The 17,286-nt window shown below is 40.2% G+C and overlaps 1 protein-coding gene across 1 annotated transcript; it reads left to right on the top strand.

Moving 5' to 3' along the window:
• Window positions 1–6,610: 6,610 nt before the first annotated feature.
• On the top strand, window positions 6,611–16,972 carry lg19h2orf49 (linkage group 19 C2orf49 homolog). Its single transcript, XM_061879291.1, has 4 exons — window positions 6,611–6,768; window positions 6,920–7,083; window positions 13,726–13,963; window positions 16,807–16,972. The coding sequence occupies exons 1-4, from the start codon at window positions 6,658–6,660 to the stop codon at window positions 16,861–16,863; spliced, it is 570 nt and encodes a 189-aa protein (XP_061735275.1). The 5' UTR covers window positions 6,611–6,657; the 3' UTR covers window positions 16,864–16,972.
• The last annotated feature ends 314 nt before the right edge of the window (window positions 16,973–17,286 follow it).

Genomic DNA, 17,286 nt, shown 5'->3' with positions numbered 1-17,286 from the left:
TATATATTGTGCAATCTAAATCATAGTTTGTGCATTGTATATCATCGTTGACTGCTCACCTTTGATCATTTTCCCCATAACTCTGCAAAACAATTCAAATATTCAGACCTGCTCAGTGGCCTTGTGGTTAGAGTGTCCGCCCTGAGATCGGTATGTCGTAAGTTCAAACCCTGGCCGAGTCATACCAAAGACTATAAGCATCAAGGGTTGGAATTGGGGGTTAAATCAACAAAAATTATCCCCGAGCGCGGCCACCGCTGCTGCTCACTGCTCCCCTCACCTCCCAGAGGGTGAACAAGGGGATGGGTCAAATGCAGAGGACAAATTTCACCACACCTAGTGCGTGTGTGACAACCATTGGTAGTTTAACTTTAAATATGGTGATGATGACCTTTTTGCATACTTTGCAGCAGGCTACACGTTGATTTGGTCCACGTTTTATCCAAAGATTGTATTTGTAATTTTCTATCCAATGTTCATTAAAACGAAAACCTCCCGGCATAATGGACCGATACCCCACTGTCCTCTTGGGGGCGATACTGACTGGCATGACAACAACCTAATGTAAGGGCTTGTGCAAAACCAACAGATTAAGCATGTAGCTTTCATTTTTAAGGATTGTTTTTTCCATTTTATAATTAGCCTATTGAGTCAGACTGCCGAGAAATATGACATACATTTCCAAGCATTTACAAGCACTTCACCCAAAATTCAAGCATTTTTCAAACCTTGAAACCCCAACATTAAAATCCAAGCATTTTCAAGGTTTTTAAGCACCCGTACGAACCCTGTTTCTATCAGAAGTTTTACAATGCATCTCTGCACAAGCTTATTGCTATGGAAGTAGAATTGTCTCACATTAACGTATATATATCAATATGATATTAATACATATGCATTTATTAATAAATATACAAATACCAATGTGATTTACAAATAAACAAATAATTTGTATAAATAAACGCGTATTTGTACATTCATTTTTGAGACTTGAATATATATACAAATAAAATGTATGAATATAAAAATGTGATATACAAATAAACCAAGAATTTGTATAAATAAATGTGTATTTGTAAACATGAACACATTCTTTTTTAGATTTGAATATAAATATGTTTGGTTTTGTATTTGTATTTAATTTGCAAATGTGGATCGCTTTCTTGCTTTTGTGTCGATGAGACATTCCTCCCATAAACCAGATGCAAAAAATAAATGTGACCTACACATTCCCCTGAACAACCAGCAGAGGGCACTGCAGCCTGAGTGGTCTGGGTCACAGAGCATTACATGCATTACATGCAAAATGCCCGGAGTTCTCTGCACAAAAACAATCCACGTCTTTACAGAGAGAACGCACAACGGGCCTAAGCTAGTTAACATTGGCGCTGTATTAGCTAAAGCTAAGACCGTGCTAGCTGCTTATTTTATAGTATCAAAGCCGTTTAATGACCTTGTCCCGATGTTGATACTGATCTCTTATCAGGCTGCAGTGCCCTCAGCTGGTTGTTCAGGGGAGTGGGTAGGTCACATTTATTTGTAAACCTGGTTTGTGAGAGGAATGTCTCATCGACACAAAAGCAAAATAGCAGTCCACATATACAAATTCAATACAAATACAAAATCAAGCATTTTACATCCATCCATCCATTTCCTACCGCTTGTCCCGTTCAGGGTCGTGGGGGTGCTGGAGCCCATCTCAGCTGCATTCAGGCGGAAGGCGTAGTACACCCTGGACAAATCGCCACGTCATCGCAGGACCAACACAGATAGACAGAAAACATTCACACACTAGGGCCAATTTAGTGATGCCAATCAACCTATCCCCAGGTGCATGTCTTTGGTGATGAGAAGAAGCCGGCTTACAAATACACAACTACACGTTTATTCATACAAATTCTTGATTTATTTGTTTGTCACATTTTTATATTTATAAATTATATTTGTATATACCGTATTTCCATGAATTGCCGCAGGGCATATAGTATGCGCCTGCCTTGAATTACTGCCGGGTCAAACTCGCTTCCCAGAACAATTAGCGCATGCTTAGTATTACCGCCTGGTCAAACTTGTGACGTCACGAGTGACACTTCCCCTGTCGTAATTTTCAAAATGGAGGAGGCTGATTTCAATACCTGTAATTTGAAATCACATAAAGGGAAGAAGTTTAACAGCTATTCAGTGGGATTTTAGGTCCAAGCTTTCATCACACTCAATTTTGTATTGCATACCTTTGGTAAGTGCCGGATTGAGAAGAGGTTTTAAAACAATTAGCGCATGCTTACTTTTACCGCATGCCTTTGGTAAGCGCAGGAGTGAGAAGAGGTTTTAAATTTTTTAACGCCCCGGTGGCAATTCAAGGAAATACGGTATTTTCAAATCTCAAAGATATATTTTACAAATACACGTTTTTTATACAAATTCTTGATTTATTTGTTCGTCACATTTTTATATTTATAAATTCTATTTGTATACATTTTTAAATCTCAAAAATATATTTTACAAATACATGTTTATTTATACAAATTCTTGATTTATTTGTATGTCACATTTTTGTATTTATCATTTTTATTTGTATATATTTTCCATCCATCCATCTATTCTTTTCTACCGCTTAGTCCCTTTAGGGTCGCGGGGAGTGCTGGTGCCTATCTCAGCTACAATCAAATCTCAAAAATATATTCACTAATACGCGTTTATTTATACAAATGATTTATTTATTTGTATATCACATTTGTGTTTGTATATTTATAATGGTAAATGGTAAATTAGTTGTACTTGTAAAGCACTTTTCTACCTTTTTAAGGAACTCAAAGCGCTTTGACACTATTTCAACATTCACCCATTCACACGCTGATGGCGGGAGCTGCCATGCACGGCGCTAACCAGGACCCATCAGGAGCAAGGGTGAAGTGTCTTGCTCAAGGACACAACAGACGTGACTAGGATGGTAGATTGCTGGCACGGCCACTCTCCCAACTTTGCCACACCGTCTCCTAAAAAATGCATATGTATAAATTTCATATTGATATAAATAAGTTATTGTGAGACGAATGTTGTCTGTCTATCTGTGATGGCACTGAGATGAGGAGACGACTTGTCCAGGGTGTACACCGCATTCCGCCCGAATGCAGTTGAGATAGGCTCCAGAACCCCCCCTCCCCCCCGACCGCAAAAGGGACAAGCGGTAGAAAATGGATGGATGGATGGATGGACGTTGGTGTGTCTGGTGGGACTGGCGAAAGTTAAGTCAGTCATACTTGCCAACCTTGAGACCTCCGAATTCGGGAGATGGGGAGAGGGGGTTTATGTGTGGGGGGGCGGGGTTTGGTGGTAGGGGGATGCATATTGTAGCATCCCGGAAGAGTTCGTGCTGCAAGGGAATCTGGGTATTTGTTCTGTGGTGTTGTGTTCATGTTATGTTACGGTGCGGATGTTCTCCCGAAATGTGTTTGTCATTCTTGTTTGGTGTGGGTTCACAGTGTGGCACATATTTGTAACAGTGTTAAAGTTGTTTATACGGTCGCCTTCAGTGTGACCTGTATGGCTGTTGATCAACTAGGTCTTGCAGTCACTTACGTGTGTCAAAAGAGACCACATACAACATGTGGCTGGGCTGACACGCTGTTTGCATGGAGAAAAAGCGGAATTGACAACAAGTTGTAGAGAACGCTAAAGGCAGGGCCATCACGGCACGCCCTCAATATTATTGTCTGGGGGTAAATCGGGAGAAATTCGGGAGAAATTCGGCAGAATGGTTGCCCCGGGAGATTTTCGGGAGGGGTACTGAAATTCGGGAATCTCCTGGAAAACTCGGGAGTGTTGGCAAGTATGAGTTAAGTATTGGCAAGTAAGAGTTAAGTAGGAGAAAAATGTGGTCGGTTTAGGGCTGGGCGATATATCGATATTCACGATATATTGCGGGTGTTTCTCTGTGCGATATAGAAAATGACTATATCGTGATATTCGAGTACACGTTCTCACGCAGTTGCTTTTGGCTGCGGGCATTACATTACAAGCTCTTCTCGCTCTTTCCTGTCTCTCCTCACAAGACAAGCAAGCGCACCTTCTTACACACGTCACATACTGTCACGTCATACGTCACGTACATATACGCCCTCGCGGAGCAGAGAGAGAGCAGCATGTGTAACGATAGCTGTGATGCTAGCAGAGCCGTGCGCGTGGTGATACGAGAGAAAGAAGGTGCGAATGAAGGAAGAATTAATTCCCAAGAAAAACAGCAGGTGGTCCATTGTCTGGCGGTGGTTTGGCTTCAAGTGGGGATATGTTCAACAGACAACCGTAATTTGTAAAGTGTGGGGCAAAAGTGTTGCTACCAAAAGTAGCATTATTGCTCATATGTAGCATCATTTGAAAAGTCACCTGCTAGAGAATGAAGAGTGATTACTCCGCATGTCAACATCTCCATTCGGTGCCACACGCCCACACCATCAAAATGCAGAGGCAAACATTTCCAGATCAACACCATATGGAAAAAATAGTCAATAACAGAATTTAATAACGTCCGTAGTAACCTACCACACAGCGAAGGACGAACTCTATTTGATTTCCTATTATGCAGCTCATTTTTATTTGACACTTAAAATGTCTCTGACAATCTTGCACTTTCTGTTTTGGAAATGACAGTTATTGTGCCATTGCTTAATAACTGTTTAATAAATACAGTTTTGGTCAATTGACTTAGTTGTGATTTCCTCCTCTGCATGAAAGTTTAAAACGAGCATATATTAATGCAGTATGAACAAGAATGTTTTAATGTAGACACATAGAATCATCATACTGCTGTGATTATATGCATCAAGTGTTCATTCAAGACTCCTAGGTACTTGAACTCCTCCACCTAGGGGTCTTGAATGCGGACGTTGTACCGATCTGTTGTGGTAAAGAAGGAGCTGAGCCGGAAGGGAAAGCTCTTAATTTACCGGTCGATCGACGTTCCCATCCTTACCTATGGTCATGAGCTTTGGGTCATGACCGAAAGGATAGGATCACAGGTACAAGCGGACAAAATGAGTTTCCTCCGCCGTGTGGCGGGGCTCTCCCTTAGAGAAAGGGTGAGCAGCTCTGCCATCCGGGAGGAACTCAAAGTAAAGCCGCTGCTCCTCCACATCGAGAGGAGCCAGATGAGGTAGTTCGGGCATCTGGTCAGGATGCCACCCGAACGCCTCCCAAAGGAGGTGTTTAGGGCACGTCCAACCGGTAGGAGGCCACGGGGAAGCCCCAGGACACGTTGGGAAGACTATGTCTCCCGGCTGGCCTGGGAACTCCTCGGGATCCCCCGGGAAAGAGCTAGACAAAGTGGCTGGGCAGAGGGAAGTCTGGGCTTCCCTGCTTAGGCTGCTGCCCCCACGACCCAACCTCGGATAAGCGGAAGAAAATGGATGGATGGATGGAAGTGTTCATTTGATGCCAAGGCAAAATATCGAGATATACAGTGGGGTAAAAAAAGTATTTAGTCAGCCACCGATTGTGCAAGTTCTCCCACTTAAAATGATGACAGAGGCCTGTAATTTTCATCATAGGTACACTTCAACTGTGAGAGACATGTTGTAAAAAAAATCCAGGAATTCACATTGTAGGAATTTTAAAGAATATATTTGTAAATTATGGTGGAAAATAAGTATTTGGTCAACCATTCAAAGCTCTCACTGATGGAAGGAGGTTTTGGCTCAAAATCTCACGATACATGGCCCCATTCATTCTTTCCTTAACACGGATCAATCGTCCTGTCCCCTTAGCAGAAAAACAGCGCCAAAGCATGATGTTTCCACCCCCATGCTTCACAGTAGGCATGGTGTTCTTGGGATGCAAGTCAGTATTCTTCTTCCTCCATACACGACGAGTTGAGTTTATACCAAAATGGATACATGGATGATACAGCAGAGGATTGGGAGAATGTCATGTGGTCAGACGAAACCAAAATATAACTTTTTGGTATAAATTCAACACGTCGTGGTTGGAGGAAGAAGAATACTGAGTTTTATCCCAAGAACACCACACCTACTGTGAAGCATGGGGGTGGAAACATCATGCTTTGGGGCTGTTTTTCTGCTAAGGGGACAGGACGATTGATCCGTGTTAAGGAAAGAATGAATGGGGCCATGTATTGGGAGATTTTGAGCCAAAACCTCCTTCCATCAGTGAGAGTTTTGAAAGGTTGACCAAATACTTATTTTCCACCATAATTTACAAATAAATTATTTAAAATTCCTACAACGTGAATTCCTGGATATTTTTGTCATATTCTGTCTCTCACAGTTGAAGTGTACCTATGATGAAAATCACAGACCTCTGTCATCATTTTAAGTGGGAGAACTTGCACAATCGGTGGCTGACTAAATACTTTTTTGTCCCACTGTATATCGTGTATTGTGATATCGCGTAAAAATATTGAGATATTAAAAAAAGGCCATGTCGCCCAGACCTAGGTCGGTTATAAATTATATATTGTCTCTGTGTGACCCTGTAGCAAATGTGTCACGGGATCATCCATCCATTTCCTACCGCTTGTCCCTTTTTGGGGTCATTGCTTCAGTATTTTTGATGGGTTTGTAATGCTTCTCCAGCTCAACAGATGGCAGTGTTAAACACAAATAACACCAAAAAAGAAGTATAGCATGCTGGGAAACAGCAAACATGGCCACCTTTGGTGAGTTAGCCGGCAAAGCTACTTCTGCCTCAGAAGTGGACCTTTTATTGCACCCTGAGATGCTATCTCAGGATTTTCTCCAGCTAATCTTAAGTGAGGTGAGGAATTGATTCCCCAAATTGACATTAAGGGTGTGTCGTATGAAGTACATAGAGGGAAAAAAAGGCTACGGCGGTTAGCGTGTGAAGCTAACAGTCGATGTTGGATGACTCGGCGACTACAACTGACCTCTTCTTGTTCGTGCTCCAGAAAAAGGTCAGTTGCAGAGATTGCAGCAGTCGCGACCAGCTCGTAGACCTCTATATACGACATGTTATCCCCCGGCCGCAGCGGACGTTGCCCAACAACCGCTGGGGGAAGAGGATGGCGAAAGGCCGAGGGAAGATGACACCGCCCGGCGTGCAGGCAAACAGGTGAATTGACAAACTGAGCGCACCCAAAAGCGCTGTTTAAATACTTTTAAGTCGCCTTATAGGCCTACTGAAACCCACTACTACCGACCACGCAGTCTGATAGTTTATATATCAATGATTAAATATTAACATTGCAACACATGCGAATACGGCCTTTTCAGTTTACTAAATTGCAATTCTAAATTCCGCGCGAAGTATCCTGTTGAAAACGTTGCGGTATGATGGCGGGTATGGTGCGCGTGACGTCACGGATTGTAGCGGGTATTTTGTTCCAGCCACGATCCCAGCTATAAGTCGTCTGCTTTAATCACATAATTACACAGTATTTTGGACATCTGTGTTGCTGAATCTTTTGCAATTTGTTCAATTAATAATGGAGACGTCAAAGAAGAATGATGTAGGTGGGAAGCGGTGTATTGCGGCCGCCTTTAAGCCTCTAGCAACACAAACACAGCCGGTGTTTCCTTGTTTACATCCCCAAAAGATGACGGTGAAGCTTTACTATGGAACAGAGCGGTCAATCGAACATGGTTCCCTAACACATGTCAACCGGCAGGTTTCGGTGAGAAAATTGTGGTAATAAGTCGACTCTTACCGTAGACATGAGCGGAGAGCTTGCGTCAGTCCTCGTGCACCTGTCAAAGAGGCCGCTGCTGACTCTTTTTGCCTCCTCCGACCGTGCGATGCTTCCACCGTGGAGGAGGGGGCGGTGGAAAATCTCAGTCCGGCCCCAACGACTACCTTCGCATCACCTCGTCGAGAAACGTGGCTTCCCTCAGAGACACTGGCGGTCATCACACCCGTGGCCACACCCCTAAGACTTTCAGGTACGACCATATAATATCACTAAAACACTAGTAACCCAATAAGCAGATAAGGGATTTTCCCGAATTATCCTAGTATTTGTGTCTAATAACATCTGAATTGCTCCCACAGCCCCCGTTTTTTGTTTTTTTTCTCCTAGTCCTTCACTCTCACTTTCCTCATCCACAAATCTTTCATCCTCGCTCAAATTAATTGGGAAATCATCGCTTTCTCTGTCCGAATCGCTCCCGCTGCTGGTGGCGAAGATTGTAAACAATGTGAGGAGCTCTACAACCCGTGACATCACGCGCACATCGTCTACTACAGGCAAGGCTTTTTTATTAGCGACCAAAAGTTTCGAACTTTATCGTCGATGTTCTCTACCAAATCCTTTCAGCAAAAATATGGCAATATCGCAAAATGATCAAGTATGACACGTAGAATGGACCTGCTATCCCCGTTTGAATAAGAAAATCTCATTTCAGTAGGCCTTTAAGCTAGGTCTTCCTTTTTTTTTCGTAGTAATCATATTTTTTGTATTGTAATAATACAACTTTATTATTTAATTTTCTCGCTCACATTTCTATTATGATGGCTTCATTCTCATTCTCACAAAATGTAAACGCATATTCAACAATTATTCTCAACAGAATAGGAGAAATATGATATTGGAGAAAAATGTCAATCAACCATCCATTTTCTACCGCTTGTCCCATTCTTGCCAACCTTGAGACCTCCGAATTCAGGAGATGGGGGGCGGGATTGGGGGGTGGGGGGGGGGGGGGGCTCGTAGGGCTGTGCGATTTGGCCTTTTTTTAATATCTCGATACTATGCCATTTCACGATACATGATATAGATCTCGATATTTTGCCTTGGCCTTGAATGAACATTTGATACATATAATCACATCAGTATGATGATTCTATGTGTCTACATTAAAACATTATTCTTCATACTGCATTAGTATATGTTTATACAGCCACCATCAGTGGGACCTGTATTGCTGTTGATCAAGTAGGTCTTTCAGTCACTTACGTGTGTCTATTGAAACCGCATACAACATGTGGCTGGGCTGACACGCTGTTTGTACGGAGAAAAAGCGGACTCTGCATCAGGGTGTAGAGAACGCTAAAGGGAGTGCCGTCACGGCACGCCCTTAATATTATTGTGTGGTGGTAAATCGTATTACCACTCGCACCACAGCTAACGTTAATCATGCTGCTGCCTCTCTGCTCCACGAGGGCGTATACGTATGTGACGTATGTAAGAAGGTGTGCTTGCTGTCTGTGAGAAGGAGAGACAACAAAGAGTGGGAAGAGCCTGTAGCGTGATGCCAGCAGCTTAAAGCAACTGCGTGAGAACGTATACTGGAATATCACGATATAGTCATTTTTTTATATCGCACAGAGACAAACCCGCAATATATCGAGTATATCGATATATCGGCCAACCCTAGCGGGGAGTGTATATTGTAGCGTCCCGGAAGAGTTAGTGCTGCAAGGGATTCTGGGTGTATGGGTGTGTTACGGTGCGGATATTCTCCCGAAATGTGTTTGTCATTCTTGTTTGGTGTGGGTTCACAGTGTGGCACATATTTGTAACCGTGTTAAAGTTGTTTATACGGCCACCCGCAGTGTGACCTGTATGGCTGTTGATCAAGTATGCATTGCATTCACTTATGTGTGTGCAAATGCCACAAATGTAATGTGACTGGGCCGGCACGCTGTTTGCATGGAGAAAAAGCAGACGAGAGGACAAGTTGTAGAGGATGCTAAAGGCGGTGCCTTTAAGGCACGCCCCCAATATTGTAGTCCGGGTGGAAATCGGGAGAAATTCGGGAGATTGTTTGCCTCAAGAGATTTTCGGGAGAGGCACTGAAATTCGGGAGTCTCCCGGGTGAATCGGAAGGGTTGGCAAGTATGTCTCACCTGCATTCGGGCGAAAGGCGGTGTACACCCTGGACAAGTTGCCACCTCGTTACAGGGCCAACACAGATAGACAGACAACATTTACACACAAGAACCAATTTAGTGTTGCCAATCAACCTATCCCCAGGTGCATGTTTTTAGAGATGGAAGGTACTCGGAGGGAACCCATGCCGTCACGGAGAGATCATGCAAACTCCACACAGAAAGATCCCGAGCCCGGGATTGAACTCAGGACCTTTGTATTGTGAGGCACATGCACTAACCCCTGTCCACCGTGCTGCCATCGATAAACCAATCAAAGTTTATTTATATAGTCCTGAATCACGATTGTCTCAAAGGGCTGCACAAGCCACAACGACATCCACGGCTCAGTTCCCACATCAGGGCAACCCAATGGGCTGCATTGAGAAACCTCGGAGGGGACCGCAGATGTGGGTGGTGCAATGGACATCGAGTGGATCTAGTTAATAGTCTGAGAGTCCAGTCCATAGTGGGGCCAGCAAGAGATCATCTTGAGTGGAGACAGGTCCGCAGCGCAGAGATGTCCTCAACAGATAGATGCACAGATGAGTGGTCCAAACCGGGTCCCGACTTTGAATAGCTAGCGCGTCATCTGTTGTCACCTATTAACCTCTCCCCGCATGAGAGGGGGCAGAGCAGAAGCAGAAGAGAGACGGCAGATCAACTTGTCTAAAAGGGGGGTCTATTTAATGGCGAGAGTATACAAATGAGTTTTAGTTTTGGGACTTAAATGCTTCTACCGAGGTAGCATCTCTAACTGTTACTGAGAGGGCATTCCAGAGTACTGGAGCCCGAATAGAAAACGCTCTACAGCCCGCAGACTTTTTGTGGGGGCTCTGGGAATCACTAATAAGCCGGAGTTCTTTGAACGCAGATTTCTTGCCGGGACATATGGTACGGTACAATCAGCAAGATAGGTTGGAGCTACACCGTTCATTATTTAATACGCAAGTCGTAAAAGCTTAAAATAGCATCTTATGTGCACAGGAAGCCAGTGCAGGTGAGTCAGTATAGGCATAATATGATCAAACTTTCTTGTTCTTGTCAAAATGTAATGTCATTTAAAACATTTGTACGCACGTACAACATTTAAGACCTTCAGTGTATCAGCATGTGGAATTCAATTATGGATTAAGCAAAGCAATCAAACAATGTACTAATATGATTCACTTCAAAAAACTATTCAAACTTAGTGTTTCCAAAGTACAAAGAATAACCGTGATAACAATTCTGAATTTATTTCATCCCCCGTTTATTTTCTAGATGATCTCACTTTTATCACCATATGAAATATAACTTACTTCGCTAATTATTTATTTACTTTTATTGTTATGGAGTATATTGTGAATACATGGAGAACAGGAAGTGAACAAATGTGTTAGCAACTGCTGTGTAAAGGAAAAGGGGTAGGATTAAATAAGCTCTGCTTCTTCCTTGTCACGACTTGGACTTGGGCGTGGATTGTAGTGTGGTTCGTTTTCCCGAGGTGCAAAGCGACTGGATCGGACAACGGCCGAAGGTACGAACATGATTTGATCTTTACTCAAAACAGGAACAAACAAAAGGCGCTCACAAGGAGGTACAAAAACTTGGCTGCGAAAACAAAACTTGGACTAAGGCAAAACTATGAACATAAAACAAAAATGTGCACTATGGCATAGATAACAAAAAAACTTACGTGGCAAGGATAGGAGCAGCATGAACATTGACTGGGACAGAGTGACAAGAGTGCAGAGCATGAATGTGATGTCGCCAGGTAGACCACCAGAAAATGACAGGCTTAAATAGTGATGTGGTGATTGAAAACTGGTGCGCGAGTTCAAATTAATCAAGTGCGTGAGTCGTGAGGACAGGTGAACTGATTGATCGTCATGGTGACAAAACAGGGAGTGAAAAAACAGGAACTAAAAAAATAAAAAGTCTAAATCCAAACAAGACATGATCAAAAAGACATGACATTCCTACTCCTTTTTGAGCATGTTGAATAGAAAAACTGGAAATTGTGATGTATCATGTTGTATGCATGCATGTTTCAAATAAACTCAAACTCATATTACTGTATGTCAACATTCTTGTAATATTCCCCTTTTTTTCTCATAATATTGCAACAATATTCTCATAAGAAATACGCCTTAAATCTCCAAATATTCTCCCCTTCTCTCTAAACATGATTCTAATCTTGTAAAAAAATTCAACTTTAGTCTTTCATAGTTTGATGTTATCCTCATAATAGTAATGAAATATTCTCTTAATTGTATTTTTTATTCTTCTTTTATTATTCACCAAATTATTTAACTATATTCTCTTTGGAGTTTTTTTCCTTTTTCAGTGTGGCCCTCATTTGTAATTAGGTTATTTTAATTTAAGAGACTTTAACCTTCAAGATTAACTTAAAAACACACAGGTTCCACCCTTCTTTTAACTTCTGTTACGTTTGTTTTTTACACTGTAAAGCATTCGTGAGTTTTTGAAAAGTGCTTTTTAAATCAATTGTATTATTATATTTATTTGGGCTGTATTTATGAAAATAGATTGTCACATGGTGTGACAATTATTATGTACATTACTAATTTAGTACATTGTATTATATATTGGCAACATTATTATTGAACAACTGCGCACATAAAAAAAAAAATAATATTTACTATTGTCTTATAAGTCAAATTAAACCCAAATAGAGCAGGGGTCACCAACCTTTTTGAAACCAAGAGCTACTTCTTGGGTACTGATTAATGCGACAGGCTAGCAGTTTGATACACACTTAAATAAATTGCCAGAAATAGCTAATTTGGTCAATTTAGCTTTAACAAATAAATATGTATATATATATATATATATATATATATATATATATATATATATATATATATATATATATAAACAGGAAAAAAATGAAAATCAAATTTTGAAACATAGTTTATCTTCAATTTCAACTCTTTAAAATTCAAAATTCGACCGAAAAAAAGAAGAGAAAAACTATCTTATTCGAATCTTTTTGAAAAAAATAATTTATGGAACATCATTAGTAATTTTTCCTGATTAAGATTAATTTCAGAATATTGATGACATGTTTTAAATAGGTTAAAATCCAATCTGCATTTTGTTAGAATATATAACAAATTGGACCAAGCTATATTTCTAACAAAGACAAATCATTATTTCTTCTAGCTTTTCCAGAGCAAACATTTTTAAATAAAATTCAAAAGACCTTGAAATAAGATTTGAATTTGATTCTAAAGATTTTCTTGATTTGCCATAATAATTTTTTTGAATTTTAATCATAATAAGTTTGAAGAAATATTTCACAAATATTCTTTGTTGTAAAAACAGAAGCTAAAACAAGGAATCAAACTAAAATATATTTATATTTCTTTACAATGAAAAAAAAATACTTGAACACTGATTTAAATTGTCAGGAAAGAAGAGGAAGGAATTTAAAAGGTAAAAAGTTGTATGTGTTTTAAAAATCCTAAAATCATTTTTAAGGTTGTATTTTTTTCTCTAAAATTGTCTTTCTGAAAGTTATATGAAGCAAAGTAAAATGAATTTATTTAAACAAGTGAAGACCAAGTCTTTAAAATATTTTCTTTGATTTTCAAATTCTATTTGAGTTTTGTCTCTCTTAGAATTAAAAATGTCGAGCAAAGCGAGACCAGCCTGCTAGTAAATAAATACAATTGAAAAAATAGAGGCAGCTCACTGGTAAGTGCTGCTATTTGAGCTATTTTTAGAACAGGCCAGCGGGCTGCTACTCATCTGGTCCTTACGGGCTACCTGGTGCCCGCGGGCACCATGTTGGTGACTCCTGCAATGGAGCTTTAGTATAGACATCATATTTTTACTTTTAAGTGTTTAAAGCTTTACTATTCAATGTGTTTTTGTCTTTAGGGATCACATTAATTCTTCTGGATCACTAAAACTGAAGAAAGCAGAGACCGCCACAGTTTCATCTGGAGTCATCGACAGACTAAAACCTCCCCCGGCTGTTAACTTGTCCAACCCTATTCGCAAACTTTCTCTTTCATCATCATCATCATCATCACCATCATCATCACTGTCGCCTTCCAACCACATCTCTCCAGGCAGCACTGACAAAACAGGCCACAAACGGGAGGCAAAGAGTTCGGTAAGATCCAGACATGTTTTGCCTATTGCTGCTTTTGACACGCACGTCCTGGAAAAATTCAGAGGACACATTTGCAACAAAAAAAAAGAAAAGGGAAGACTTCGCTACACATCCTAAGATAAAGCTCTGCTGACTTTCCAGCTTTAGCTGAAGATGTGGGAGCTGTTTTTTGTTTTGTTTTTTTAATCAAATAAACTAACCTAGCACGACGTTGCTGTTAATGTCGCTACCCGACCAGTTTAGGAAAAACCCTATCGGTGCACGCATGCGCGAAGACAACCTAACTTCTGTCAACTTGTTTTACGGTGGAACAGGGGTTAGTGCATGTGCCTCACAATACGAAGGTCCTGAGTTCAATCCCGGGCTCGGGAACTCTGTGTGGAGCATGTACGCCAGCGCACAATCACAGAGTACTAACAAGTAGACAATGTGTGTAGACCGAAAAGGGAGAATGGACGCATTTTGGTGAAGTTATAACACTGAAATGCCCTCAGGAAGAAGTGCTTTAAGACATTCAGTGGGGCAAAAAAGTATTTAATCAGCCACCGATTGTGCAAATTCTCCCACTTAAAATGATGACAGAGGTCTGTAATTTTCATCATAGGTACACTTCAACTGTGAGAGACAGAATGTGGAAAAAAATCCAGGAATTCACATTGTAGGAATTTTAAATAATTTATTTGTAAATTATGCTGGAAAATATGTATTTGGTCAACCTTTCAAAGCTCTCACTGATGGAAGGAGGTTTTGGCTCAAAATCTCCCAATACATGGCCCCATTCATTCTTTCCTTAACACTGTCCCCTCAGCAGAAAAACAGCCCCAAAGCATGATGTTTCCACCCCCATGCTTCACAGTAGGTTTGGTGTTCTTGGGATGCATAGCTCGGTTGGTAAAGTGGCCGTGCCAGCAACTTGAGGGTTGCAGGTTCGATTCCCGCTTGTGCCATCCTAGTTACTGCCGTTGTGTCCTTGGGCAAGACACTTTACCCACCTGCTCCCAGTGCCACCCACACTGGTTTAAATGTAATTTAGATATTGGGTGTCACTATGTAAAGCGCTTTGAGTCACTTGAGAAAAGCGCTATATAAATATAATTCACTTCACTTCAATTCACAAGTCAGTATTCTTCTTCCTCCAAACACGACGAGTTGAGTTTATACCAAAATGGATACATGGATGATACAGCAGAGGATTGGGAGAATGTCATGTGGTCAGATGAAACCGAAATAGAACTTTTTGGTATAAACTCAACTCGTCGTGTTTGGAGGAAGAAGAATACTGAGGAGCATCCAAGAACACCACACCTACTGTGAAGCATGGGGGGGAGACATCATGCTTTGGGGCTGTTTTTCTGCTAAGGGGACAGGACGATTGATCCGTGTTAAGGAAAGAATGAATGGGGGCATGTATTGTGAGATTTTGAGCCAAAACCTCCTTCCATCAGTGAGAGCTTTGAATGGTTGACCAAATACTTATTTTCCACCATAATTCCTGGATTTTTTTTTCACATTCTGTCTCTCACAGTTGAAGTGTACCTAATGATGAAAATTACAGACCTCTGTCATCATTTTAAGTAGGAGAACTTGCACAATCGGTGGCTGACTAAATACTTTTTTGCCCCACTGTAGCTGGCTAGCAGCTAAAGTCCAGCAGCAGTAAGCAATCTTTTAGCTACTTGTAAATCACTAATCCTCGCCTCCATGGCGACAAAGTAAGTTTCTTATCAGTATCATCCCTGCAACACGAGGAATAGTTAAACATGCTTCACTACACACTGCAGCTCACTGGCATCAAAATGTAAACAAACGCCATAGGTGTAATGATACCAAGTACAGGAGCGTATCTATGTTGAAGAGGTTCATTTACACTACTGATGTGTGTTTATAAATGGTTGATTTATATAGTTAATATATATTATTCTGTATGTATTATGTATGATTTATTCAGTTGTATATATTCATTTATGTAGCCAAAACTTGTCAGGTACAAAACTTTACCTTACTAGCCTATATAAATCAACCATTTATAAAGGAGCGTATCTAGTCAATACTACTATGATTACGTCGATATTTTTTGGATTTACCACATCTTTCGTTTTTTGTAAAATGTATATTATGTTAATAAACTCAGGAAATACATTCCTCGACACATGAGGACTTCAATGACTTGGTGTCGGATTGATTCCCGAATTCGTGGTATTATCCAAAACTAATGTAAGCATTCAAACAACAGAATAATAAGTGATTATGACATTTTAACAGAAGTGTAGATCGAACACGTTAAAAGAGAAAGTAAGCAGATATTAACAATAAATGAAAAAGTAGATTAATAATTCATTTTCTATCACTTGTCCTTAATGTTGACAAAATAATAGAATGGAAAATGACACAATATGTTACTGCATGCGTCAGCAGACTAAATTAGGAGCCTTTGTTTGTTTACTTACTAATAAAAGACAAGTTGTCTCGTATGTTCACTATTTTATTTAAGGACACAAGATTTGTTGTTAAAATAAAACCGATAATGCCATTTTTTTTGGTCTCCTTTATTTAGAAAAGTATCAAAGTACCAAAAAGTATTGAAATACATTTTGGTACCGGTACCAAAATATTGGTATCAGGACAACACAACCACAGACATAAAACGGCATGTTCCTAGTAACACTTTTAAACTGTCTCCATTCTAGCAATACAGCCAGATTTTGGACAACACATTTCCAATAATTAAGCATATTTTAGATAAATTGTAATACAGGACCTTTTAATTTTATGCTTGTGAAGGATACTTTTTTTTTTTTTTTGCCGGATTTTTCAAAGCTCTTTTTTCTTCTCCATGTCTTCAGGGTGTTCTGAAGTCTCCAGAGGTGAAGAAAAAGATCCAGCATGTGACTTGGCCGTGACATGTCAATAAAGAAACAGAAAGTGCATCAATCCTTTCAAAATGAACATTGTTGTGCTCCCATCCTCTTCACTCACTCACGGCATAAAATAAAATGTTGTACTCAACAAGCGTTTACTAGTTGTTAATGTAGCTGTTTACAATAATACACTTTTAACCTGTGTATTATGTTTTTTAGAAACCTGATTACTTGAGTTATTGTGTTAATATATTTCAACCTCAGTGAGGTTAAGTGTGTTTGTAAGTAGATCACATAATATTGTTGTTTTAATTATCTCAGCTAAACACCATGAAATTTGAAGGTTGGCGCCTGCTTTCGATTGTTTTTGTGGACTTTTGACATCAAAATCAAAGTTGCCAACGTTGTATTTGTACCAACAGAATTTATACATAGTGTGTCAATACACATGCTCACTCTTTACTG

Source organism: Nerophis ophidion, linkage group LG19 (genome assembly GCF_033978795.1).
Source record: "Nerophis ophidion isolate RoL-2023_Sa linkage group LG19, RoL_Noph_v1.0, whole genome shotgun sequence".
NCBI lineage: Eukaryota > Metazoa > Chordata > Actinopteri > Syngnathiformes > Syngnathidae > Nerophis > Nerophis ophidion.
This window is presented reverse-complemented; position numbering and strand designations above follow the sequence as displayed.

Bases quoted from the DNA above. Each gene is read 5' to 3' on its own strand.
- lg19h2orf49 (XM_061879291.1), top strand. From the start codon at position 6,658: ATGGCCACCTTTGGTGAGTTAGCCGGCAAAGCTACTTCTGCCTCAGAA. The intron at 7,084-13,725 runs GTGAATTGACAA...TTTTGTCTTTAG, and splicing joins CCCGGCGTGCAGGCAAACAG to GGATCACATTAATTCTTCTG. The intron at 13,964-16,806 runs GTAAGATCCAGA...CCATGTCTTCAG, and splicing joins AACGGGAGGCAAAGAGTTCG to GGTGTTCTGAAGTCTCCAGA.